Here is a 26,518-nt window from a genome sequence, read left to right on the forward strand (position 1 = left end):
ATCAGTAACATTTTAAGGGTTAAGTAAGGTGGAATCCATCCAGGTCTCTTCCTGAAGAGCCAATATTACATGCCTACATGAACACTGCTAACGATATACATTAGTTGCATAGAAAGCTTGGTTAAGTCTTCAATAAAATGAATGACATGCCCATGCACATATATTGCTGTATTTATGCCTCCTTATAGGTAAGACGCCTAGCCTGGATGTAATTTAATTTTTATGGGAAGTCACTCATATCATGCAGTTTCTATTTCAAATAATTCAATGGGAAGTTGGTACTTAAAATGGGAATATATTCTGGCTGAAAGCCCTAACAAGAAAACATGCTGAAGAAACATGCATTGCTTATTCAAACCTAGATGTCATGTAGCTCTTATTTACCTTTGCTATTCCTAGCTACATTCCTGAGACCTGATTAAAAGAAAGCAGGATATCCCAACACTTCTCATTTTATAAACAGGTCATCATTTTTGATCTTTTCCTATTTAACCCAATATTGTTGCATACTTTTTACATGCAATGTGGTTTCTATTGAAAATTTCTCCAGGTACTCTAAGAAGAAATACAATTAATTATCTTTAACAAGTCAGTTTTCATTCTGGATGTGATTTTTGTGAGGGCAGTATTGGAAGAAAAAATGCTTGGGAAGAAGGTGTTTTTCCAAAAAGTGACTTACAAGTACAACTCATTGGATGTATTGTATCATGCTGGGGTCCAGGGTCTACAGAACAAGAGTATGATGCCTGGAAATGCTGGAACAGGTCCTCCAGGACTGCATGCTGTTTCATGAGCGGTGTGACACAGCTGCTGAGCACCCAAGATTTTGGGGTGGCTACTCCATAGAGATAGGTGGGTGGATAGCCTGGGGATATGGTGCTGCCCAGTGAGGGCACAATGAGCACAGTTGCAGGTTTTGTGTGGACACCTTGCACCTGACAAGGGAAGGACCCATTTGGATCAACCACACACAGCAGCAGAGAAATTCAGGGAGACCAATTTCACCTCTGAAGCATCAAGGTGCCTAGTTTCTTAGTTTTCTTATTAAACGTGTTCTGTGGGTAATAAGAAATTCTAAAAAAGTTTCTTTTTCATGTAATTTGAATTGAAAACAAAGTAAAATCCCCCAAACTATCACAGAACATAAACCCTACATGTTGGCCAATTCTGCTTGACAGGCTGGGATGCTGCATCTCTTCATGAGGCTTAGGATCCCCTTTGGATCCTAAATCTTGATTCATTTCAGTGGTACTCAGGCTGAAAAATAAATTTTGAACTTGGGATGTTGAGTCCTATGGCTCCTGTAAAAGTGTTATCCTACAACTGGTTAGAGTCTCAGAAGTACAGAAAATGTCCTTTCTTAATTACAGTATTCTATCATAGCAATTTTAGCATTTAATGAGCATTAACTGACCAGTTTATAGTGAAAAACTGTTTTCTTTAACCTTGAGCAGAAGACAGACAATGACATTTTTCAAATCTGTTTGCATCGTTTAGGAGTCTTGGTCTCAGCAAATAAAGAGTACAATTTAGGGTGCTGAAAGGCCTTAGAAAACAAAAATTTCAGGTAAGATTGTCTAGTACCCTCATAGAGATGTGACCACTTAAGAAATATATAGGTATTGAGAAATACTGAATTAGTAAAATTGCTGAAAAATGGACTTTTGAAGATCTGTAGTTTATGTTGAAAGACTGAAAGATTGAGGCCATTACAGAGTAACAGCAGTTTTGGTCATCCCTCTAGAATATCATAGCTTTACACAACTCTTGCCCCCTTTAATTTTTCAGCCAGGCTCATCCTGACAGTATGCGGTGGAGGCTGTCATCTAAACAGAAATTTCCCTCTGCCCCTCTTGACACTGTCCCTCTTGCTCACCAAGGATGGCAGAGCTGGAATGGACACAGTTTAAACTGGTGTCCCACGCTGAAACACTTGCCTTCAGCAAGGCAGAGACCACATTCAATTAATGCCCGAGACAGCTCACAGCATGCCCCACAAGTTGTTCTATATTCACAATACATATATAACTGTTAACTAGTCAAGTAAGTAATTCAATTGGCCCTTTGGGTGGGGTCCTTGGCCCATCTGGGGCATTTGGAAGGACAAAGAGTTTACCTGTGATTATGCTCTAGAGAAGTTTCCTCAACATTCTATTAATCCAAGGCTCCACCAGTGTTTCTTATCCCAAGGTTCATTCTGCACAGTGTTGCTGTAAGAGTTCTCATGCATAGCTACATAAAAACGAGCCAAAACTTTTAATGTTAATTCATTACTTTTATTTTCCTCCATTTGCTTTGCTTCCTTGTCTTCAAGGGAGTGAATGTGTGAACATTCAAAAACAGCAAATATATCTGCATGGAAGAGATGTATTTTTGCCACACTTCTGTGGACCACCTTCTGGTGTCTTATGGACCAACGGTGGACCACAAGCCTCAAAGTCAAAACCACCGCAGCAAAAAGCCGGGGTATTGGGGAAAACACCTGGTAGCAGCTGTGATTGCTGTGCTCAAAGAAAGGACATTACAGGGTCTGCCAGCCAGACTCCAGAGACCAGCAAAACTAGCACAGCTTGTTCTTTAGTGTCCCTTGGTCTCCAGTGGCAGTAAGGACCAGTTGAAGGAGAAAAACTGTGTAGCTGCAGTGCTGGAGGTCACTGTGGAAGTGGGGAACCTAACAGCCATCACCTCTTGGCCACAACAGGTTGTCCCATGGTTTGGTGTGTTTGCAAAGCTGGAAGCCAAGGCACAGTGAGCCTAAACATGTGCTTTCCAGTAGTCTCCCTCACATCCATTCCCAGTTATGCTCAGATTTCCACTTACAGAAAGGAAAGACATTTCTATAGAAGAACTTTTCTTAAAATGGAGATCCACCTCATTTCCTGTGTCTCTTTTCAACCTATTTCTAGTGCACCATGATAACTGAATCCTCCAGGGCTAACCAAACCACTGCCAAGATAAGCCAGTTGGCCTTGCACTCTGTTGCGACAGGGGATTTCTAGAATGCTTAGCATCAGCCTTGTTTTGATCTTGCAACAGGCCCTCAGCAAAGCTCGTAACTTCAGGACTCTTACAAATACCAACTCTAGGGCAGATTTCTGAAGCTAACTTTTTCTCAACAGCCAAATACAGAGCCTTAAGATAGTAACAGCTCATCAGTAGGCACACTTGGCGTGGAATCCCATTGACCCTTTCTTTCCAAATGAAGAAAGACCCTCCTGAAAGTCAAATTAGATAGCACTGTATAGTTCACATGTACACTTTCATTTTCTACTGGCACTTATGCTGTTTAACATCCTGATTTGCTCTATACTTTGCAAAAGCTGCATCTACAGAGCTAAGTTACTCACCCACAACACTTGGTGCAAGATATGAACTTGGCTTTAAGCTCCAAATGCAACATTTGCCTGAAGATCTAAGTCCCATTTTTAATTGTATACTCTGGTCTGCGTTGGGTGTAATAATAAAAAGTCATATAAATGCTTCTTCATTGATTTTTTTGGTTAGATATAAATGTACACTCACTGGACCCTTCCCAAAAGTGTATTTTTAAGATTTGTAGCAGTTCAAGAAACCTGACGTTATACTGCAGATGCAGGGTAGGCAGAAGTGCCAGAGTCTCAGAGCCATTGCCTAAGAGTAGCCTGAGGTAGGTAGCAGCGTGCTCTCCTGCCAGTGCATTTCAAGGAGAGGAGGGCTGGACTGGCATAAGTACTTATAGCTGAGCATAACTCCTGCAGCAAGGCAAGGGCATCTATGCTTTTCCCATGGAGCCAACTTTAGAAAATCTCAGCCTGGTGTCTACTGCTCAAAGATTCCTTTAAAAATCCCAACTAGAGTTAGGAAACTGAAAAACTAATGAAGAAAACCCCACTTACTCCCCCCCCCCCCATCTTCTCCCCCTTTTTTTTTCTGGTTAGGAAAATGAATTTATGATCAACATACAATTCTTCCATGGTTTTCAGGGTAAATTCAGCAGCAAAAAATGGATCTTATATTTTTACACCACCTCCTTTTAAATGATTCTTTTAAGATCAGAAAACCTTAACTGCACTTTTCACCACAATACACAGAAAAGGCCATTTAAATCTAACATTTGGTAAACTTAAACACTGTAACAGCATAAAAATTTTCAAATCCATAGTTACCAGAGGCATTTTAAAAATAACTCACACTAATAAAGCTTTTAAAACAGGACATAAAATACACACTTGAATGCTGGAAGGTCTGGTCTCCAGTCAGCACCCTTGGGATTTACATGGGTAGCTTCCATGATGGGCAGTATGAATTATGTATGGACATTTTTCATCCATCAGTATAAGAGAAAACCTATGCATCTCTTCAGGCTCCAAAATGTCCAGCACATGCTAACAGCTCTTTGTCCTATATACTAATGGAAATTAAATTAAGCTAGCCTAAAGTCTCTGAAATCTTTCTGTGCTGACAAGTAATCCATCAAAAAAATAGTTCCTATAATACTGCTCTTAGATCATAGTACATTCTGATGCCAGCGACAATTAATTATGAATAGTACACATGCATTAAAATGTAAGATCTAAGCAATTTTCTTATATGTTACCTTTGACTTTGCTATAGCCAATAAGAGAAAATAAATATTCAGTGTACTTTCTGTTTCCTCCCTGACAAGTAATAATAATTAACCTGTCCCTCCATGGGAAAGCTTAGGAGATATGTGACTGCAGTGCTGATTCTACCAGCAGTCTGACACAGACAGAGTCTTCTGTGTGTGTGTGTGTGTCTATGTGTGTGTGTCTGTCTGGTACATTTCGTTGGCCAATTAATCTGGCTCTGAAATACTTGATCTCTTGCACCTGTTACCCACGAAGAAATGTGTCAGACCCCATTGTTTATGCTGTCTCTCCCCCTTTTCTTTGTCTTTCTGTGATCTTTCCCCTGAAACTTGGACAATGAGGAGGAAGAACACTTTGATCCTGTTTGGCATGTGCTCATTAGAAATGATGTAAGTGTGTCAATTACCTTTAACTTGTAGGTCCAAATACAAATCTCATATGCAAGTAGAGGATTAGCTACCTGTCCCTTTTTTGGGGGAGTACTGATCGGTATAGAGACTCATAAGCTTTTTGTGGCAAATAAAATGTGAGACTTTCAAAACTTCATTTTTGCACTTTTACTACTTGATGTCAGTGGAGAGTCTGTATCACACCATTCAGTGTTAATTTCACAGTGTTCCTAAGTAAGTCTTGCCTTTCCCCATAACCTCAATGCCAAACAATCCAGGAGAGTATTGCAATTGCTTTTTGTTATCATTTTCATGCAACAGGCAGAGACAATCAATATTAGGCCTTAGGCAACAAATCTAGTTACAGATTAAAAAAAAAAAATTGGAGGAAAGATGCAGCGACAAGAAAGCAGCACCAACTGAGCATGCTTCTATTGCAGCACAGACAGAAAGGTAGTGGACGTACTGTAGAAGCTGGCCATTACGTAGTTTTGGCAGCGATCACCAGTAAATTCATTTGGGCACCTGAGAGGAAAACAAACAAAAAAAAAATGGTAGAGAAAAAACAGAGAAAAGAGAAGAGGTGAATATATGCCAAGAAAGAAGCTCCTTCAGTGTGAACTGATATGACTTGGTGAGTTCACTTTCAGAAACTGAATCTCGGTTTACTGTGTCAAAATGGCTCAAGATGTTGAGAGCAACTCATTTGCTCTGTGGAAATGGAAAGAAATCCCCCCCCCTGAAAAACCAGCCCAAACCAAACCAATCCAATCCAGATCAAAGTGTGTTTCGAGATGTGAGACAGAAATTCACCATTCCAAATTCCGAAATTGCTTTTAGGATGCACTTTCCGCAAGGCGGCGAGGACACAAGATTTGTACATCACTCATCTCCATGAGTTTGCTTTTTTAGGGTTGCACTTAACAGCAGTCTCCCAAACAAGAAAGCTGCCAGTGTGTGCAATACAAATGCATCTGCAAACAGATGGAAAGATCAAAATAACAAAATGAGAAACATTTTGGAGGTCAATAATGCCATGGTGTACAGATTTTACTTTAGAGAATCAGGTCATAAATTATTGCATAAAGAGGCCGGTTCCAGCTGAACTGTGAAAACACCAAGTACTATTGATTTTGTTGCTGTAGTTGGGGAAGAAAGCAAAGTTCAGATTATTTTAACATACTTTCTTGGTTTTGGATTTTCATGGGCAGAGTTTCAGTACATCTTGCTCCAGTGAATCCAGGTTGGCACCTAAAGGGCAAAAACGTGATAAGCAATAGTACACCAAAACCACTGCACTAACAGACTGACATCTGCTGGCCTATGGAGATGAGAGTGCATTAAGTGACCTCCTGGTTAGGTGTTAGGGAAAAATGATCAGAAAAGGGGCAAGAAAGTGTAACCTTTCCAGAAGATAACACTTTGCAAAATTTACAGCAAAAATCCACCAGAGAAAAAATCTAGGAAGTCTTTTTTCTTGTCTGTTTTGAAAAAGAAAGAAGAATCAGGGCTAGCAAAAATGTGTATCAGCTCATTGCTTATTCCACCTCATGAAGGGACCAGATTGAGTGTTTTTAAATTTGCAATGCAGTGTGTAACAGCAATTTACACTGTTGCTTTCATCAGTCACATAAATCCTGTGAAAATACCATGATTTCCCTATTTCTGTAATGGCACGCTGCGTCTTCCAGTAATTTCCTTTGAAGGGGAATAGTTAAAACAGCATTCACAGAAAAGCCAAAAAAAATTCCAAAAAGTGAGAAGACAAACTCAAACCCAAAGGCAGGAAGTATATTCAACATGGCTGACAAATGGAAAAATAGTCAGTCCATTCAATAAATAAGATGAGAGGGCAGTGGTGCTCTCAAAATTTGAAGCCCCACAGCTGTCCTCCCTTTCAGTTCATAAGCTCTTCTGCCGAAAACTTCAGTGCAGCTTTCCCCTTGGTTATAGTGAAGGAATTTCTCTTCTGTGTTTTGCCTGTCTTTTCTTCTGCTGCTGGCTGTCAGTTCTTCCTTCACCTTTATTCTCCATTTTGGGGCAGAGCTCAGGCTCCCAGAATATCACCATAGCAATGCAGGCTCCTGTGCTTCAGACGTAAGTGTGAATGACTGTCCACCACACATCTATAGATTTCAATCTTCTTTCCTCCTCCTTCTTCTACCCACTCTTACTCAGCGTGTAACCTGACATTACCTGATATCTGCATCCTTGAATACATCACTTGTGTTGCCTGTATTTCTGATGCTCTCCATGATTTTGCCATGGTGCAAGAATCTCCCCCTCTTTTTCTCCTGCTGCCAATCTGGTGCTATCCTTCTTTTCAAACTGCTTCATCATTTACTCACCAGGGCCCAAAAAACCTTCTTATTTGCAAATGCATATTGTTCAGAATAATCTTCCACCTCTCCTGTCCACCCCAGTTTCATGTGCACTGAAAGCTGTCCTGATATTTTAAATTCCACTCTTCCACAATTGCCTCTAGCCCTAAGGGTCAGGGATGCTGCCCTTGTACAAATGGGACTTTCAGAAAATCACTTCGGCAGAGGACCAGTGTCAGGCATAAACGCTAGTATCTTGTTCCAATAAACCAGGCAGGAATGATTTTTTGTATAATAAAGGTATGCATTGAGGATCTGCAGATGATTCTTTGGAGCTGATTTGCTGTAATGATGTATTTTTTATTAAGGAATGGAGTTTATGTTCTTCAGAGCTAAGGTTGTACCTTTTGATAAGTACCCAGGGTGGAGACATCCCAGTCTCCACAGATATATTCTGTTGAGAAAAATGCAACAAGGGTAACTCTGTAATGAAAAGGTGATACTACTGGGCACCATAGAAGACTTTTTGCATCTTTGATAGAAGGCAAAATGCCTTTGATAGAAGCCACTTTGATCTGTGTTACTGAACGAGAGTAAGAATGTTTTACCCCTGTGATTTCAGTTTTATTTTGCACTATGGTGATCTAGTTAAATACTCATCCCTGGAAAGCTGGTATTCACACCTGCATTGGCTTTCATTTCATAGGGACCTCTACATCTTGTTTGTCAGGCTCAACCCTACACAATCCTAATGAACATGCTGCTGATTAAAAGCCTCAGGCTTTGCTCCTGTCACTGACTCCTGGTGGCTGCTTGCTCCATCTGTGCTTGTTTTCAGATGTTGGTGCAGCTGCGGAGGTGATGAAAACAACTGGAGCACTGGTGTAGACAATGCTGAAATCACTTCCAGACCGAGCAGGGTCAGTCCTGTTGAGATGGCGCTGAAAACAGTTCAGGTGTGTTTATACTCACTCTGAAACCATTGTCAGGAAATGGACTGCAGGACCTGCCGCTAAGAACGGGTCCAGGGTGGGCCAGCTGAGATGAGAGCTGAGATGAGCCTGTCAGCCTAGGATTATGTGTGAATGCTAAAGGCATTTTATTTGTCAGATATGCAGTGCAGCACCGTTTCCAGTGTTGTTTGGCAAGTTATTTACTGCAGATTGTGTTTTTACAAACAGCTTGCAATGGTGTCGTTTTCAAAACATCTTGTCCAGCTCAAAGTTTCCAGATGTTATTTCTTGTTGTGTCTTTCTTTTCCAGTTCATTACCCATGTACCATTTTCTTTTATGACACTAGCAAAAGTTGGAGACAAGCAACTTGGGGCAACAAGTAGACCTTTGTGCTGCAAGAGCCTTATAATTTCCTTTCTGCCTAAAAAAAGGCTACTCGGACTATTTATTTATTGTATTAACTGGGTGAAACCACAATACTAAACAACATATACTAAAATATTTGCTTTTTTCCTCTACACACAGTAGTTGCAAAGAGTGGTATTTGCATGTGTTCAGAAGGCACTTCTCAGAACATCAAATGCATATCATCAAACTGTTTTTCAGCAGGAGAGGAATGGCTGAATGGATCAGGACCTCACATTTCCATTTCATCTGCTGCCTATAAACAAATGCATTGTGGGAGAATGCTTTTTTTTTTCATGGGAAGTACAGTACACTTCCATATTTAGTCATCCATTTCATAGCCTAAGTCACAACTAGTATTCCTGTCCTGCCTGTTGAATGAGTATCTCTGGAACTTTTGCTAGTATCATGGAAACAAATTTTCTCTTTTTGCTGTTTTCAAGAATCTACTGTCAATTTCTATTCCATCAAGGCCTTTACATGAAGATGGATATAGGAAATAGCTATATCATTAAAAAGTACATCATTCACTCTTTTGCTGTTAAGAAAAGAAGCAGCATCCTTCTGTTAGAGAGAAGCATTATTTTCATCCACTGAAATTTGGATGTAAATTCATTTCTTCAGTAGCACAAAAGCACTAGAAAAGATGATCTCTGTGAGCAAGAAATCAATTAGTCAGACCAGCAAGGCCTTCATGGTAGGATACTTCAAAAGAATACTTTAAAAATGTAACAGATATTATATTCATATATATTTTTCTTCAAGTAAGAAGTAAACACTAGGAATTCTGGTCTTAATTTTATATTTATTGAAGAAGCTATCTTATTTTTTGTCTTCAGTGAACTTGGGGATACATTTCCAACTGAACAAAAATTACTTAGGAACCTCAGTCTCATAGGAAGCCAGTAACTTCCCAGCTTCCAAAGTCTATGATGTTTTCAAAATATGACTCATGTTCCTATGAAACTTCTGAAAATTTTATACATTAGTTTATTTAAGTAGTCTCAAAGCTTCCTTTTTCATCTTTCATATTTAGAGATTGTTTTGTTCTGTCTGGGGCCATAATTAAAATACATGTAGGGAACATACATGCTACCATAGATGTAGCTGTACAATGCATTACTAAGTCTTGACACATTTCTTGAGTATTTCACATGGTTACCTCTTGAAAGCAGGGAATTTTTTCAAAGTTCACACCAGTATCCATGACAGCAAGATCAGATCCAGTTTGGATCATTATACAATATATATTTTACAAAACACTTTTTTTTTTTTTTAATACATACCTAGACTTTAATAGAAGATGGATTTAGGAGCTTCTTTTTTTAAATAGTATTGGGGATTTACAAAACCAGAGATATCACTTGGAAAATTCCATGGTTGTTGTGAATCTGAGTCATGTTTTTTTGGTTAGGGATAAAACCAATTTAGAATGATATGGCTCATGCTTTAGAAATTTTGTTTTTGCTCTCAACAGATGGACCATATGGAAAAATGTGAACTTGCTACTGAGGCAGAAATATGAAGAGCAAGTACCATATTTCAAACATTCTGTTTCCACAGGCATGTTCTGAGGGAAGATTTATTTTCTCAGAACAATGAAGGCAATGTGAACTGGTTAGATACTTATTTTAATTAACACTGGAATACTAGAATTAAAAGTAAACATCTGTATTTTTAATGAAATAAGAAAAGAACCTATTTTGTCTCTTCAGTTTCCAAGTACACCCGCTTTCAAGTACTCACACTTTTATTTCTTACATGGCTGTATTGTGTCCTGTTTTGCTACACAACACAAAGTTTTAGTTCTGGCAAGTATTAGAGGGCATAGCAAAAGGCCCTGCAAAATAGCGGTGGCCCTGACTGTTCTCAGGATAAGAATCCGTTTCCACTGCCTTACTGTAAATGAGATTCACCCTCTCTGATTTTACAGCTCTGATGCTTTTTCCAAATAAGTCTTGGGCCACCCAGAGACAGGCACATCTGTCAAATTTGGGAATTGCCTTTTCTTTGAACTCCAGCACCAGAATTAAAGGTTATTTCTTGTCTACAAGAGGGGAAAAAAATCTCCACTTCATCCAAGCGTCTCTGAGACATTTAATTAAAAAATTAGCCAATGTATAACATCAAAGAACAAACACAGTCAGATCTCTGAATTTAAAAAAAAAGAGAAGTCCCCGTACCAGTGAAAATGGGGTACCTGAAACTGTCAAGACAATGCTAATTATTAGCAAGTCTGCTAGATGCTTAGCTCTGCTGCCCTGGAGTTTTCTGAGCAGTGTTTGGATAGGAAGTTGAAACAGGCAGGTAGGCTCTTGTACATGCCCTGGAGAGTCATAGCAAACTGCTCATCTTGTACAGCTGGCTTATAATGATCATGTAAATTTAACACAAATCTTTCTCTCTCTCTCTCAAAAAAGAATCCAACCCACCAGAGCCAGTAACTTTTCCATATTCACTTCAGCTAAAAATGATTCTAAGATCACTGAAATATTCATCACTTTCAGCAACAGAGCAATCTGTGAAAAACCAAAGCAAAACAAAGCTTATAAAGTGCAGGTAACATCCTTCTACAAAAAAAGAAGACTCACAAGTAAAGCAGAACATTGTGGGGTTTGGTATTTGTGAGGGTTTTTTTTTGTCTGGGGTGCTTTTTAATTAACAGAAGAGACAAGCAGTCAATGCCTTCCCAACCTATGAAAGCATCATAGACCTTCACCTAACTCACCTACCAGAGTCATCTTTACAGTTAGTGTTTGATTTTTAGTCCTAGTAGACTGAAAACCTATGCAGTTACAGCAGATGACAGTCTTTACTGACCACTGTCTCTTGTCTGTCTGAAAACCAGCAATATCCTTACAAAACTGCCCCCTTTCTGCTCAGTCCTGCTAGGTTGCAAGGGTGTTTGCCAAGGTTTAAATGCCAAGTTCCCTCTCAAGCCAGAGAGAAGCAGTAACTCACTACGACTAGTTCAACTCCAGATGTAAATGCTACATGGTGCACCACCAGGCAGGAGGTGAACTCCAGTGCTGTAGATCTTCATGGATGTTCTCCAACATAATGGACTATTGCAACAGCCTGAAACACCACAGGCCAGGATTTGAGAAAGGTGTGCAAGCATACCCTTAAAACTAAACTCATATGAATTCCTGAATCAAGATCCTCACATGAAATAGTAGCCTCCACCAATTACCATGACATTTATTGGTTTTTATGCAATTAAACACAACAGCAAAAACTCCAGTTGTGAATCCGATCTGATCAGAAAGTGTTCAGTTACTAGAGTAGACAATAGGAATAACCAGTTTGTCCTGTATAAAGGGTACTTATCCAATGCAGTTACTCACACACCTTTTTTTGCTATTTGCAGTGTATTTAGTTTACAGTATCTGTTTCATTATTTCTAATATAAGGCTTAAGTTGTGTTACTTCATGCTGTGTAAACATCAAAGGCGCTTGCTGTGCCAGTATCACATGGGAAGATTTCCTGTTTAGCCTCTATTATGCCTCATATATAGAACACAGAGGTCATTCTTGGTAGGTTTTCACATCCACATACTTAAAAATTAAGAAATTGTTCAGGTGCTCCTTTAAAGAAAAAGCATTTCTGGAACCTGGTGGCTCCACAAAAGTAAGCAAATAGGATATCTTACCTGCACAGATATCTTGGGGGGTTTGGAAGGTCTTTAACCATGTAACACTCTCCCCCATTTACACAGAAGGCTTTCTGCTTTACGTCACATTTTGTGAGATGACTTGTCCCAGTTGTAGATGTGGAAGTGGCTGGAAAAGACAAGAGTGAAAATACACATCAGAATGGCTTAGTTTTTCTTCCTGACTGGTAAGTGTACTTGTATGTGAGGGAAGAAGTAAGGCCAGGGAGGATTTGGCAACTCCTCTGAGCTCTCTATCTGCTGCTACCACAAGCACTAATTACCTTACTCTGTGTTTTGTTGATCGACACAGGGAGTGGAGTTTAAAGGCACATGTCAGAAATACGCTACCCCACACCCAGCCTGGGAGGAAGGGAGGATTTCACTAGCCCTGTCCATCAAGTGACCTTAAATTTCTGCAACATTCATGTGTATTTCATTAAAATTGTGTAGTTTATGTGCAGTTACCTATATTGCATTAATTGCATTCAAGTGATTTTGAGCTATAAGAGTCATGACAGACTGCTGATATAGTGCCTAATAAAATGAGGCCCTGGATGAGGTTTCTTCCTGGCATTGCCTTGAAGTAGGTGTTTTTCACAGGAGCTTAACCTGAGGCCCTGTGCTGATTCAGTCACTTGGGACTGAACCCCTTGGTCCAACCACTGCCTGCTTCACAGGGGAGAGGGTGACTGGCTGCACACTGAATGCCTCTTCCCCTGCTTATCAAGGATGTGAGCTGTGGCTGCTCTGGTTTGACTCTGTAGGGAGGGAGAGGACGGGGGGAGGTGGAGGCATCGTCCCTTCCTGTGCTTACACAATTGCCACCCTTGTGTCCACAGGAGTCTTTGATCTGGAGGCCAGCTTAGCATCTCCTGCAGATGGGCTCATCTGAATGAAGTATTAACAGTTTGGGGCCACCAGTGCTGCTAGACACCAGTAGGTGCCCAAATTGTTACTAAATGGAAGTACCACTACACCTGCAGTGTTTCTTAGCTTACACCGTGCTGCATTTATGGAATACCCGGAGAGGGCAGGAGCAGGGTTTAGTTAGCAACCGTTAAAGAGGCTGCCAGGGTAGGATGAGAAATCCCAGCCTTAGGATTTGCCCATGCAGTGTCTGTCAAGGAAACGATAGTGCTCTGACCAAAGGGAGCAGTACTGTAGGAGAGACAGTGCTCAAAAAGTCCCCACTGCAGTCATTGCTGGTAACTACTAGTGTAAGGTGAAACTACCTGAGGTTCCCCTAAACTAGCTAACAGCAACAGGGATGATGGGGAGGCCATATTATGTCCTCAGCTCCTCATGCTGCTCTGTGCCTGCAAAACCACCTCTGTGAGCTGAGTTAAACCTAAGTCAGGCATGTACCTGCTAGGCTGCAGCTGCAGCCCCAAACTACAGTCTCTGGTTGCACCCTAGTTTAGATAAGTTTTGCTCTAAATTCTGTCAAAACAGGGTAGGTGTGCTTGAAGCCTGGACACCAATCAGTACCCAGCTCAGGAACCATGCTGCTGATGGGCTATGTGACCTCTAACAAGCCATTCAGGTTTTTAATTTCACTTGATTTTTTCCACCCAAAACTGAATCATTTAGTTGTAAGGTGCTCTCCACTGCTCACAGAAAGCAGCTCAACTTATCCCCACAATGGGTGCGATAAACAGCCCCTCTGATGATGTCTGTCTCCCTACATTGACTGCAGAGCAAGATTAAACTCTTGAGAATATGCCCCTAATTTTTAAATGGCTACAACTGACTGAAGTGACTATCCGTCATCTGTAAAAAGTGGGGAAGATTCCTGCGTGGTTTTTGTTTAGCCATCTCCAGACATAGAGAAGTAAGAAATTTTGTTACAGTACTGAATAAATCCCAGTATTTTTGTTTCTGAAAGATAGCTTCTACCCTGAGGTGGAACAATGCTTTTATCTACTGACTGATTCCACTGGAGTTGGCTAGAAAGCTGCAAGCACCTACACAAAGGTTGTCTGATATTCAAAGCCATTTCTAACATAAAGGCACCCAAGGGGCATGTTTACAGTAGGTGATGCTTGACGTTCTACCATTTGCTGCACACACTGAATCCAAAGAAAACATGCTTTTTGCAGATTGGCTATCAACAAATACCACTTACACATTTCGAGTTCTTCTTTCTGAGAATAAGGATGAAGTAGTCCCTGTCACATTTGATTTTCATGTGTTTCCCATCATCTTCCAAGTAAAACTGCATTTTTAGCACTCAGCACTGGGGAGAATGGGGCACCTTGGCTGGCACCATTTTCAGGGTGGCTTTAGCTATCTTGCTTCAATGACACATGAGATAGTGACTGTGATATTTAAGTCCCCCCTTTTACTCCATCAAAATCCCATCTGCCTGTACATCTAACGTCTCTCATACCCCTTCCTTTCTTTGCCATTAATCGTCAGCGTGTCAGCTTCTTTCTCCTTCTTCCATGATGCCTTGCTTGCATGGGCTGCCCTCCTCTGACAGGCCAGGAAAATCCCTCCTGTGACCTCTTCCAAAACTCAGGCTCCCTCCTGCTTCTCACTGTTGCACCCACCCGTTGTGTCACATCTCCCCAGATGCTGATGTTGACTGAGTCCTCTAAGGCTCCATTGACTGGGGCTAATGAAATGCAAACACGGAGTACTAATTCCTCAAATTAGTAGCATAATAATAATAACACATTCCTTTCTCCTGGCCCCTCAAAGCATGATTTATAACCTGTCAGATCAGGATAAATTTATGCCTTGTCTAGAGGCAGGAAAAGGGGTCATGTTTTAAGAGTAGTCTGACACTCTTTCAGCTAGCATCATTTCAAACAGGACTTCGCACCCAATGTTGACAAAAGGCTGGCCAACAGATTGCCATCAGCTCAGCGGTGAAGCATTGTCTACACTTGATGTCAGTGCGTTGACCACCATCCTTGACATGAATCTTAGGATGGAGAAATTTGCCGTGTGGAAGAGCCTTTCCTTTTTCACTGGCTTGAAAGGAGCCTGGATTATTAGCTCAAAGGAGATGTTTGACATGACTTGCGGTGGCATACCAAGACCTAAGATATAACAAATGCAGGTGAGTGAATCCCATCTATACAGTGATGCACATTTTGAAGCCTTTTTGAGTCTTAACAGGTAAACTCACTATTAAGCTTATCCCTGCTGATAGCCTATCCACCTTTTACCCTATTAAAAGACTTCAACCTGCAAGTGAGACAAGCACTCTGAGGATGTCCTCAAGCTCAGAAAGCTAATGCATTAATTTGGAAGGGAAAAAAAGGCAATATTATCTGCGGCATTTCTGACAAAACAACCATTTTGCTACCCTGCTGGCTAGTGGAATGTTTTAAATTGAATTACGAAGGTAGATATAGTAGCAAGTGGGCTTGTAGCTATCTATAATTGTTTTCGTCATCTTGCTTACTGCTTCTTCGTTAAGCAGCAGCTCAATCAAAAGCAGATCACCATGGACTTTCAAAGTAACAGTTATTTCCCAGGTGATGTAAGTGAGCTTTTGATAGCAGAAATTGCTCTGAACTGATTACCAGAGATGGGAATAATCTGCAGCAGAGAAATCTCATCATACAACGGCTTTACACATATTTGTGAGGAGTGTCTCTACGCACGTTTTTGGCATCGCATGTTCAAAACTGTTGTATAAATCTTGCATGAGAATTTTCTCTGCATTACTGATCCATTGGCACCATAGTCCCAATCTGCCTGAGCTTTGTAACTCTGTGGGCTCAGGGGGAAAAAAAAGTGTCCAGTGAGTTAATTCTGATATTAATTTTTCTTTGCAAAGGATGCATAGTTTTTATGGCATATGGCCAGTACTCAGTGTATGCACTATAAGTCTATTTTGCGAATTAAATACAAGAAATGCTAACTATGGTTTTGGGTTTCACTTAAAGCCACGTAACGGAAGAAATGTGGTGTTTGGGAGCAGGTGTTCATCAGAGCCCATTTCATACAGTCCATAACTAGCCCCAAAACACTGCCTTTCCATACATCTCTAGCAGACATGGGCTTGGAGGATGTACAGTGCGAATGACAGGCGGCAGTGAGGTAAGGCACAGCTGTAGACCACGAATCTGTGCGCTGTTCTTTATTCACCTAGTCAAAATTCATACTTCCTTTCTTTTCTGTAATGTTTTCTTCAGCTATACAAGCACAAGATAGAAAAGCTGGTTTGTTCTAGAGTCCTATACCAAACCCCTACCTTACTGAAAGGACTAAATTACATGCTGTAACAAAATTTGAAAATATCATGCATGAGATAACATCTGAAAACACTGCATACTCTACCTTTTTTTTTTTTCCTTCCCTGAATGCAGAAACACCACACTTGAAAAAAGGAACTGCAGGCAGTATGAACAAAGTCCCCACTAATGCAAATATTCACATGGCACTGAAAAACAATGAGATCTGCTCCCATCTACGGGAACTGCCTAAAGCCATTAACAAGAAGAAAAATAGGAGCTATTGCATTTTTCAAAAAGTACTCTCTAAAACATGAATTACTGCTGTAAAACCATTTCAGGATAATTTCATGTTAAGCAGACAAAACTTCATGTAATTCTGAGCTTACCTGGGGAATCTCTGACCCTTTTTTGTCTTGAAACAGAAAAATGCATTCTCTTTCTCTCTCTTGCTTTCCAAAAATCCCTCTGAAGTTCAGTGGCTACAGCAACTGGACTCCCAGGCCCTGCACAGGTGAGGCAGTCTGCTGAGAAGAGCCCTAAGGGTTGTCTGAGTACAGACTGAGAGCGAAAGGCTTTGCAACCTAGACAGAATAGTATCCATGCCTCTTCGAACTGAGTTTCTGCAAAGCTGGTGTAAAATCAGAGGACATGCTCAAAGCCATACAAGGTGACTAGTGAGATGCTTATGACTCAATGGAGACAAAGTCAAGTGGCAGCTGCAGCACAAAGGAAGGTTTGCCATTCTCACTGGAAGGCCACTTACAGATTGTAAATATGCCACCTTATTGGACTGCAGGTGGAGACCTTTCCAGTCCCTTTTTGTGAACAAAAAGAGTAAATTACTGGGAAGGAACTTAACAAACACTTCCGCTTATCACTGTTTTCTAAGACTAAGGCTTGAGCAAAGCCTACTTGAAGCTTATGCCAATGGAAGAGGAAGGGACCTGCATGGACTGAGGGAGGGACAGAAGGAAAGCAGGAGAGGGAGAGGGAGTGCACACAAGCAAGCTTTGGGGTGATGAAGTGTGTGCCCCCAGAAGAAAGTCAGCTTTACTAATTCATATTCCCTCACTTGAAGCTCATTCATTTCTTTAAAAGCACAATCCAATTCCCTCTTGACTTGATGATGGGCAGTTTAAAGATGTCCAGCCCTGATCTGCAGGGTAGATTGATTTCCCGTGTAACCTTGACTGTAGAACTTTATCCCTCTATGTCTCAGTTAAACATTTTCTTCCTGCTGAGTACTGAGCCTCTTCAGCTCACTCTGACTTCCCCGATGAGCCCAACTTGTGAAGTACTTGTGACTCCAAAAAGCTTGGCATTTCTGTACTGCACTGAATGAGCAAAACTGCTGGTTCCAGCATAACTGTGGGCAGCAAAAGCTGTATGGGTACCTTCAAGGAGAACAGAAGCCAAAACCTGAGAGCAATCAAAAACTAGCCCCTTTCTGAACGGACAAAAATTTCCATTTTACCAGGTGTGTAGAAGGATGTGTTTTGTGTTCTTCATCCTTAATGGTTCAAGCTGAAGCTGCATCCATGTAGCTCTGAACATACCAAAGGTTTCAAAAAACTACCAACACTAACCAAAAAAACCTCAGAGAAAAAAAAAATCCCAAATCTTTATAGGAGGCATTTATGGTCTATTTCACGGGGCTGCTGAGAACTGTTCATATTACTTTGGTGATGTAATATGGTAAACTGGCTGTCCAATCTAGTTATAAAATTTTTTCAGTCTCTATCTTCACAAATAACATGCAGTGTAACAGATTCCTGGGACCTTCACAGGAGATCATTTAAGGAGCCTGCTGTTTTGCCAGCAGCTTGAATTAAGTGCTTACAAGTTAGTGGAATTACTCTCTGGCCCTAAAGCAGTGCTTTCTCACTTTGGCACTATCTCTATGAAGATCAGGGCCAGCAAGAAGGAAACAGGAAATTGCTGGGTCTGCAAGATAGAAACTTCAGGAAAGACTGAGAGCACATAAACTCTTGCTGAACCAAGGCAGCATGTCCCTCTTCCCCCTATGACATGGACTCGGCAGCAGTTTCCCCTCACGAATGCAACCTTAGTAAAGCAAATGAAAGCAAAAAAAAAAAAAAAGAAAAAGAGAAAGAAAAACAAAGGACAGACGCTTCAGCTCACTGCACCACCCAATCGCTTCCTCCCTGATAGGCCAACAGACTGACCCAGTTGGCAGGCATGTGACTGTGAGACCTGTACAGCATCTGGCTCACCACGGAGGGTCAAGAGGTGACACATGCTAAAGACGGCCCAACCAGGAACAATTTTTGTTTGCTTCCTTTAACTTTGAGATGGGAGGAAAGATGGGCAGAGAGACACATAGCCCACAGGTTGTTTGTGAAGAAATGCAAATACTGCTTGCAAACAGTAGAGTTTTTAGAAAAAGGGGGGCAACATGGGTTGCGGAAGAGTGCAAGGGTACATGGAGAGACATGGTTGAAACTGGGCTTTGAGACAAGGCATACTTTCCCATTGCCATGAAAGATGTTAGCTTTCACTTTAGGGTCATAAGTGCCAGCAAAAGGTCTGCAAGGGCCTTTAGAAAACATTCCCCACCTGGTGAGGGGAAACGTGAATAGCAAAACACAAGGCAGTGACAGGTCAGAGGGTCCCAAGAGGAAAAATGTGTGTGTAGTGGGGAGGGGCAGCAAAAAAAGAAAAGAAAGGAGGTGCTGAGGAAATATGCATAGATGGAACTGGTGCAGGAAAAAGAGGTCTAAGCCCAGGAATGCTAAACTGAGCCAGATAGGGAAGTGCCTTTACTACTGAGGGACTCTCAAACAACCTTGAAAATGCCAGCAATGGGTGGGAGGGCCTGAAAACTTGTAGGCCTTAGATTAAAGCAGACAGCAGATAAGGAGCTGAATGCAACTGCCATGACACAATGAACTTCATCCAATGTGGAGTCCTTTGCTGCGCTGGAGAACATCCCACCATGTGGAAAAGCGTGGGTGGTCAAATAAACTGTAGGAAAGGATTCCTGGCTCACCTTGCTTCAGAGGCTGCGCTCTGCTCTTTTCCATGCTCACTGTGCAGCAAGGTAAGGTAAATAACTCATTGGGCTGGAAATTCATAACGGGGGCAGAGCCCAAGCAAAACAACCCATAATACATTTGGTAAGGTGTGCTGTATCATGGGGGACCTTACTCCTGTGTATCATCTCACAGTTCCACAGAGCTCTGAAAGGTGTCTTCAGGCTGCTGGCAAAGGACCATCAGTGCAGATGCAGAGCAGGCCCTCAAAACTCTGAGGACACTTAAAAGACAAGTTGAAGCTTCACAAAGCAGGAGCTGCCCAAACAGTCCAGTTCCTCCTCCAGTGCACAGCTAGAGGAGCCAATGCATAAAGAAGAGAAATCAACTGTTGGACAGGTGAGAAGCTATCTCCTTTTGCATGCCAGGGTGTAGATACCAACCCCAGGAGAACTGATTGCACCAAACCACTGGGCAGGTCAGGTTTTACTGTTGGTGTCATGACTCTGCCTAATCAATGAGAAAGGGGCTACTGCACCATCTGCAGTTGCATTATAGCCTGGAGAGGTGACCGATGGGACCTAGCTGGAAACTTCCATCCTGGCAGAAGAACTGGACTTGAGCTAGTAAGGCAGAGAACTTGGGCTCTTTTCTCAAGTCTCAAATGCCCTGATTCTGCAAGGCAGCATGTGGAGCACTCTAATGCAAACAGCATCATTTCTGCATAGAGCAAACAATCATACTCAACAGTTCTAACTCAAAAAGACTTTTAATTTAAAAAAAGGAGGAAAAAAGGGCCTTGACAGAACTGAAAGGACAAACACACAAAGACTACAAAGATTATGAAGACAGATTGCTGTCCTTCAAGGAACTGTCCAGAGAGAAATCCTTACACTCCTGCCAGCTGCCCAAATCCAACTGCAGGTTTGGCATGGCAGTAAGCTCCCAGAGGCAGCAACTACAGCTGTGCTTACAGTGCTTTCCCTGCCTCAGGATGCAAAATCTGGATTTTTTCCCTGTCCTGGTTTCAGCTGGGATAGAGTTAATTGTCTTCCTAGTAGCTGGTACAGTGCTATGTTTTGAGTTCAGTATGTGAAGAATGTTGAAAACACTGATGTTTTTAGTTGTTGCTCAGTAGTGGTTAGTCTAAAGTCAAGGATTTTTCAGCTTCTCAAGCCCAGCCAGCGAGAAAGCTGGAGGGGCAGAAGAAGTTGGCACAGGACACACCCAGGGCAGCTGACGCAAAATGGGCAACGGGGTATTCCATACCATGTGATGTCACATCTAGTATATAAACTGGGGGGAGTGGGGGCGGGGGAATCGCCACTCGTGGACTAACTGGGTGTCGATCGGTGGGTGGTGAGCAATTGCACTGCGCATCATTTGTACATTCCAATCCTTTTATCATTGCTGTTGTCATTTTATTAGTGTTATCATTATCATTATTAGTTTCTTCTTTTCTGTTCTATTAAACCGTTCTAATCTCAACCCACGAGTCTTACTTCTTTTCCTGATTTTCTCCCCCATCCCACTGGGTTGCAGGGGAGTGAGTAAGTGGCTGCGTGGTGCTTAGTTGCTGGCTGGGGTTAAACCACTACATTCCCTTATTCTGTCCATGTCTGATGCTTTCTGTGAGGACTGAGTTGATCATGTGGTTCACCAGTGCTATAACCCACATTCAATTACTAAAATAAATAATAATAAAAAAATCTAACTCTGATTAGCTGCAGTTAGTCTCAGCTCAGGTAGAAGGGCTGTCTTACTGCTCCTGAACGTTACTGTAGCAGAGGACTGTATTACAGGTTCCACCTGGTACAATTAAGTTTGCCTTGATGGGTACGTAGTGATACTGACATGACTATTTCCTTATCACGTCGAGTATTGAAATACTTCCATCCCATTATAACATAGTCAGTCAAAATCTGTTCTTGTTCCTCATTCCTCTGAAAGATTTTTCTTATTAATTCCAAGTATCCAATTATATTTCTGCAGATAAATGCAAAATTTCTTCACTTCTTTAGTGCTATCTGCTCACAGAGATGCAGGGATAATAAAGACTATTCAGCAGCTTATGAAAGGAAGTATGCAAGCTTTCAATTACAAATGATGTTTCATATAAAGTCAACATGATAATCCTTGTCGGGAACCTTACCTCAGGAAAGCATTTCAGCAAGAACATACTTAAAGCTGAGCCCACACAAATTCAAGATAGCACTCAAGTACCTGCTTAATTTGTAGTCACATTCACTTCCATGTTTTTCCTTGGTGTCTTTAAAAACTTTTTCTGAAGTAGAATGGATTTCAGCACAGTGCCTTAAGAGTTTAGCCTTGTTGAAGGCAAAGCTTGCCCATTGAAATACCCCACATTAAATAAGTTTGCAAGAGGAAGCTGTGTCTGCAACCTTTCCTTGAATAATTCTAAATGTCCAGTCCAGGATTCCTAGGCATGCATTAATCTGTCTCCTATTGCATACTCTGCAGTGAAAAGCGTTTACTAATTCCACAGTGAAACACGCTTTCATTGATTTTGAAGCACATCTTCAAAGTCATTAAGGTCATGTCCCCTCCCCCTATCCCCATCCCCAAAGCACAGAAGACTACCTGTTGCTTTCCCAGTGGCCTTCTGCTTCATGGGGGTGGCCACGAGAAGAAGCCACTGCAAACTTAAGGCATGAAAGCAATGTGCTGGCCCTGAGGCAATTACAGCTCAATCTTTTTAACCAGCCTGAAGTCCCTGGGTGGTAAGGAAAAGCAGACTTGCAGAGATTGGCTCTTCAGATTTAATGGTAGCTCTCGTGACACCCTTTGAAACACAGACTAGTACAGAAATATACCTCCATTTCTAAGTCAAAGATATGGCAAAGGCAACTTCTTTCACAAAACACAAAGGATTGCTCACAGGTTGCCAAGTATCTCCTTGATATCTATGATAAGAAAGCATTACAAGAAAGGACTCCCAAGAAGACTGCAAGTATAGGAGATAAGTAAAGAACAAGAATGCTTATCGAAGACAGCTTCTTTCCTAAGGCACTGAAGTTTGAATTTATTTGTCAGTTTACTTTGATATTTGTATTCCAGCAGAGATTTCCAAGGCCTCAGATTTCTTATTTTTTTTAAAGGTGCTTTACAATTGAAAAGAAGTTGTGAGATACAACCAGTAGAAAAGAAGAAAGACTTACTCTCTTGCTGTTAAAACTCATTCCTTACATTTGAAATGGACAGTTCCCCTTGGAAAAAAGATATGAGAAACTGTTAGACAGAGCTGCTGGGTCTCTCATGTAGGCTTTGTTGGAGGATCCAGCTTCCTGGGCTGTTTTGGAGCTGCTCACTGAGACCAAGGAGAAAAATCTTCTCCAGGCAGCTGCAGATTTCCACTCTGCTATACACGAGCACAGCCATGGGACCTGTCTTTTCTGAAAAACACAGAGTTACCACTTCCCTGCTTGCAATTTGTCTCTGCAGAGGACAGTGGTGGTGAGAGACATTATTTGGTGCTTTGCTTGTGGCAAGATCCTTTGGACTCTGTAAGCAAGGTGCTTTCATAGCAAACTGTCAAAGCACTTGAAATTCTTATCAAAGAAAGTGTTTTCTGCAGTAAGGGAGCCTTTCCTCATTCCCTTCCCTAATATGCAGCCTGGAGGTATGAAACTGTCACTGTTTATAGTTCTGTTTGAAAATCAGTGTGTATGAAATGGTACCCAGGGAAAACATACTCATGTCAGTAAAAAGGCAAACAAGAATGGCCTAGAAAACACAACTAATGGGGCAAAATGGAAAGATTTCAGGTTGCATAGCCTGAAAGAAGTTTTTTTTGAACTGTGGGCTCTAGTTCTGCTGGGACTGACTCCAACAGGCTTCAAAGGATAGTGTGGTTTGTCAGGAGCAGCCGCATTAGCAGGCGCCAGCTCAGTGTGTCCCCAGCGAAACCTGCCTGTGACTACTGCTGCCCCTGCCCAAGACCTCTGTGAACTGCTTCGGATGGCAGTTGCGAGTGCAGAGGAGCAAGTGCCTACACCCAGAGCCAGTCCTCTCAGACTGCTCTCCCTCCTCTGCCCTCATTCCTGCGACTTCTGCCACCACTTGCATGAAAGGGTGTGCAGTACTTCAGCTTGGGCTCACTGGCAAAGCTCTGTGGCAAAACTTCAGGTTACTGCAAAGGGAATGGGATGCTGTCCTTAATATCTATCAACTCAGTTTTGTAAACATGAACAGTACTATATTTGTTGCAATAAGAAGGACTATCTTCCACCTATCAATGGCACTGTTTGTTCTGGCACTTTATTTTACTTACCTGCTAACCTTATTATATTCAGCTGTTATTTCTTCAGTGAAGTTATATTTTAATGTGCTGATACAGTAAGTGTCATTTAATCAGTACCTGTTCTCAAGAAACATCAGAGAGGAATATGCAATAAACATGTCACTGTGCTAGACAGTTCTTAAATGTTTATGAAAAGTTGGAGGTTTTTTTCACTTTAAAAGAAGTACATTAAAACAAGCACAAGGTTATTTAACTAGCCTCTAAAAAAAGTCTGGTAAGAAAAAATACAACCATGTAGAAAAATAAAATGTGTTCATGTTGAGACTAAATGGCACATTTCCTCCAGCAGTTAATTTCTACAGTCTGGTTATAAATCTGTCAAAAATCAGATTTATAATGAAATGTTAACAGATTCCAAGCAATTGCTGTGTTAATGGAGTCGCTGTCATACTCATGTATTTGTGCAGACACAGACCTGCAAAAGGGATGGATCCACAGGAATGAGAAAAGGCTGCTCAACAGCCTGAGCAGAGCGTGTCTCTTTTCAAGAGGCAGTCTCAGAGTGAAGGAGAACATGCAGTCCAGATGAACATCCTACTTTCAAGAAATCTTGAAAACCAGGATTTTTGTCCAGCTAAGGGAGTTAGATGTGGCAAAAGTGCAAGCACAGTCACATGAGGGAAACCTTGTGACCAAAAAAAAAGCCCTGTTTACACATGGCAGCTGCCTTTCGAACATAAACCTTTTTTGCTAAGGCAGTGCTATCCTTGGTCCTTGCTCTTCAGCTTAGAAGGAGCTCTTTGCTGGTATTTACTATTTCTGTCACTGTAAACAGAGCTGGGATGCTGTTGTGTACCAAGATCAAGGAGAACACCAGTCAGAAATGCGAAGAGTTCACAGGGCATGTAAAAGGCAAGAAACAGAGGTACGCAGAGATGGGGACACAAGAAAACATCAAGAAACTCTTCATGGTGACAGCCAAGATTTTTTGTAGGTTCTTCCACAAAAGAGAATATTCCAAGTAAAATGAAGATGCGTGGCTTACAGACAGCCCCTCCAAGCAGGGGGCAACATCTGAAGTGGCTGTTTGAACAACTGTTTTATGGAAAGCAGCACCCAATTGCTGCCTGAAGGTGGGAACCTGCACCTATACGGTGATCGGAAGGGAAGAGGGGATAAGCTGTAAGGGGGCTGGCGTGCAATGAGATGAGAAACTACTGGAGGGATGCAGAAGGAAAGCACTGGTGACACTGGAAAAGCCTGATGGGGTGGAGGTCCTAGGTGTGCATGTAAAAGCAGAAAGCTGTGTTCTAGTGGTGTCATGCACAAGGAGCCCTCCAGACACAGGGAGCCAAGATGGCCATCCACTGAGCCTACACCTTTTCAACCTCTTCATTTCAAAGCACTACATGGGGTGAAAGGATCACCTTTACTCCTGTAGACTGGGCCTAATCTTTCGGGTTCATTATGGAAAACTGTTGGTGCGTGTGGTACCCTACCAATGACCTTTCGAGCACTCCATTTGCTCCAAATACTTTTGAGTCCCTTTGTATCAAAATGAAAGCACATTTTCATTACTAAACCTTTTAGAGGGTCTGTTTTTCCATCTTCTTTCAGTCTACAAACTGAATCGTTATGGTTTCTCAACTGCTGCATCCATTTTATGGTGCCATGAGGTTTACCTTCAAGCAAAAATCTGTGCTAATGAGAACCTTGAGTGTCAAATGTGTCATTGCCTCCTGCAGGTGACTGAGGAAACTGCCATGCACCACCCCACAGGAGAGACCCCGGGGATTGCCCTCATCATATGGCTCGCCTGATAGCATTATTTCCTGGGTTTCAGCTAGTAATTTAACAAAAGACAGCCCAAAGGCTGGAACAGAATTGTGCACCCGAGCCCTGAGAAGCTAGGTTTGGTTTCCACCAAAACCCAGAATGTGCTTCACATGCGACAATTATTGGGCAGATGTAGCAATCTTTTCCATGCTTGTTCTAGGGTTAGGAACAAAGAGAAATTCCTGAAGGTCTCCAGGGCAGGACAGCAACTTGGCACAAACCACTGAAAGGGGAAGCTACCAAGTGCTCAGGGCCAACATTTTAGGCAAACACTTGACAGTGGCAGCGGTGGAGCTTTCCTGAAGTTATGAAAGATGTAGGCTTAGCATTTATTTATTTAAAAATATTGTCTTTCAGTGTGAGCTAAAACAAGAAGATCAATAGTCTGAGACATTTAAAAACCCTGAGTCAAGCCTTCAAAATCCTGAGATTAGTTTAGAAGGAGTACAGCAGGATATAAAAAAATCATTCACTCAGTGTTTTTATTGTTTTGTTGCTTTTCAGCCTTTGAGCCTATTTTGTATTGCAACCCAAAAAGTTTGGCTTTCCCTTTTTCCTTTCAAGTGAAAGCTAAAATGTAGCTTGAAGAAAGAAACCAAATGCTGCAGAGATTCTGCCTACTTTGTGTGCTGGTAGCACTGCAACAGCATTTTACCATAGCTTGAGAAACAATGCAATTCACTGCAAAACTGCCTCTAAATACTGCTTTGAAAGGATCCTTGGCTGCTGTACCCAGAGTGTACTGCAAGGAGCAATTTACCAGCGTGGGGGGTGATGACCATTTTAGTAATGAGCAATTTTTTTGACTCTTAGGAATGTTGAGACAAGGCTGAGCCTTTCCACAGGACAAAAGTAGACACTGGCTGCTTTTCTCCAGGGCTGCAGCCTCCCTTACCAATTTGCACCTCCAGAAACTCAGTA

At 41.6% G+C, this 26,518-nt stretch overlaps 1 protein-coding gene across 13 annotated transcripts in view; it reads right to left on the bottom strand.

The window, feature by feature from the left end:
- Positions 1 to 26,518, bottom strand: part of NRG1 (neuregulin 1) — a 184,996-nt gene that overhangs the window by 16,688 nt on the left and 141,790 nt on the right. For 9 of the 13 annotated variants that reach the window (XM_052778033.1, XM_052778031.1, XM_052778030.1 and 6 more), the window contains 2 exons: positions 12,312 to 12,441; positions 5,445 to 5,503 (listed from right to left, as the gene is read on the bottom strand). In XM_052778033.1, the coding sequence (XP_052633993.1) occupies positions 5,445 to 5,503; positions 12,312 to 12,441 (189 nt within the window). Of the gene's footprint in view, positions 1 to 5,409; positions 5,504 to 6,161; positions 6,230 to 12,311; positions 12,442 to 26,518 lie in introns of those variants that run through there. The other 4 variants (XM_052778035.1, XM_052778034.1, XM_052778038.1 and 1 more) reach the window with 3 other exon arrangements.

The sequence above is a fragment of the Harpia harpyja genome, chromosome Z (genome assembly GCF_026419915.1).
Source record: "Harpia harpyja isolate bHarHar1 chromosome Z, bHarHar1 primary haplotype, whole genome shotgun sequence".
Taxonomy (NCBI): domain Eukaryota; kingdom Metazoa; phylum Chordata; class Aves; order Accipitriformes; family Accipitridae; genus Harpia; species Harpia harpyja.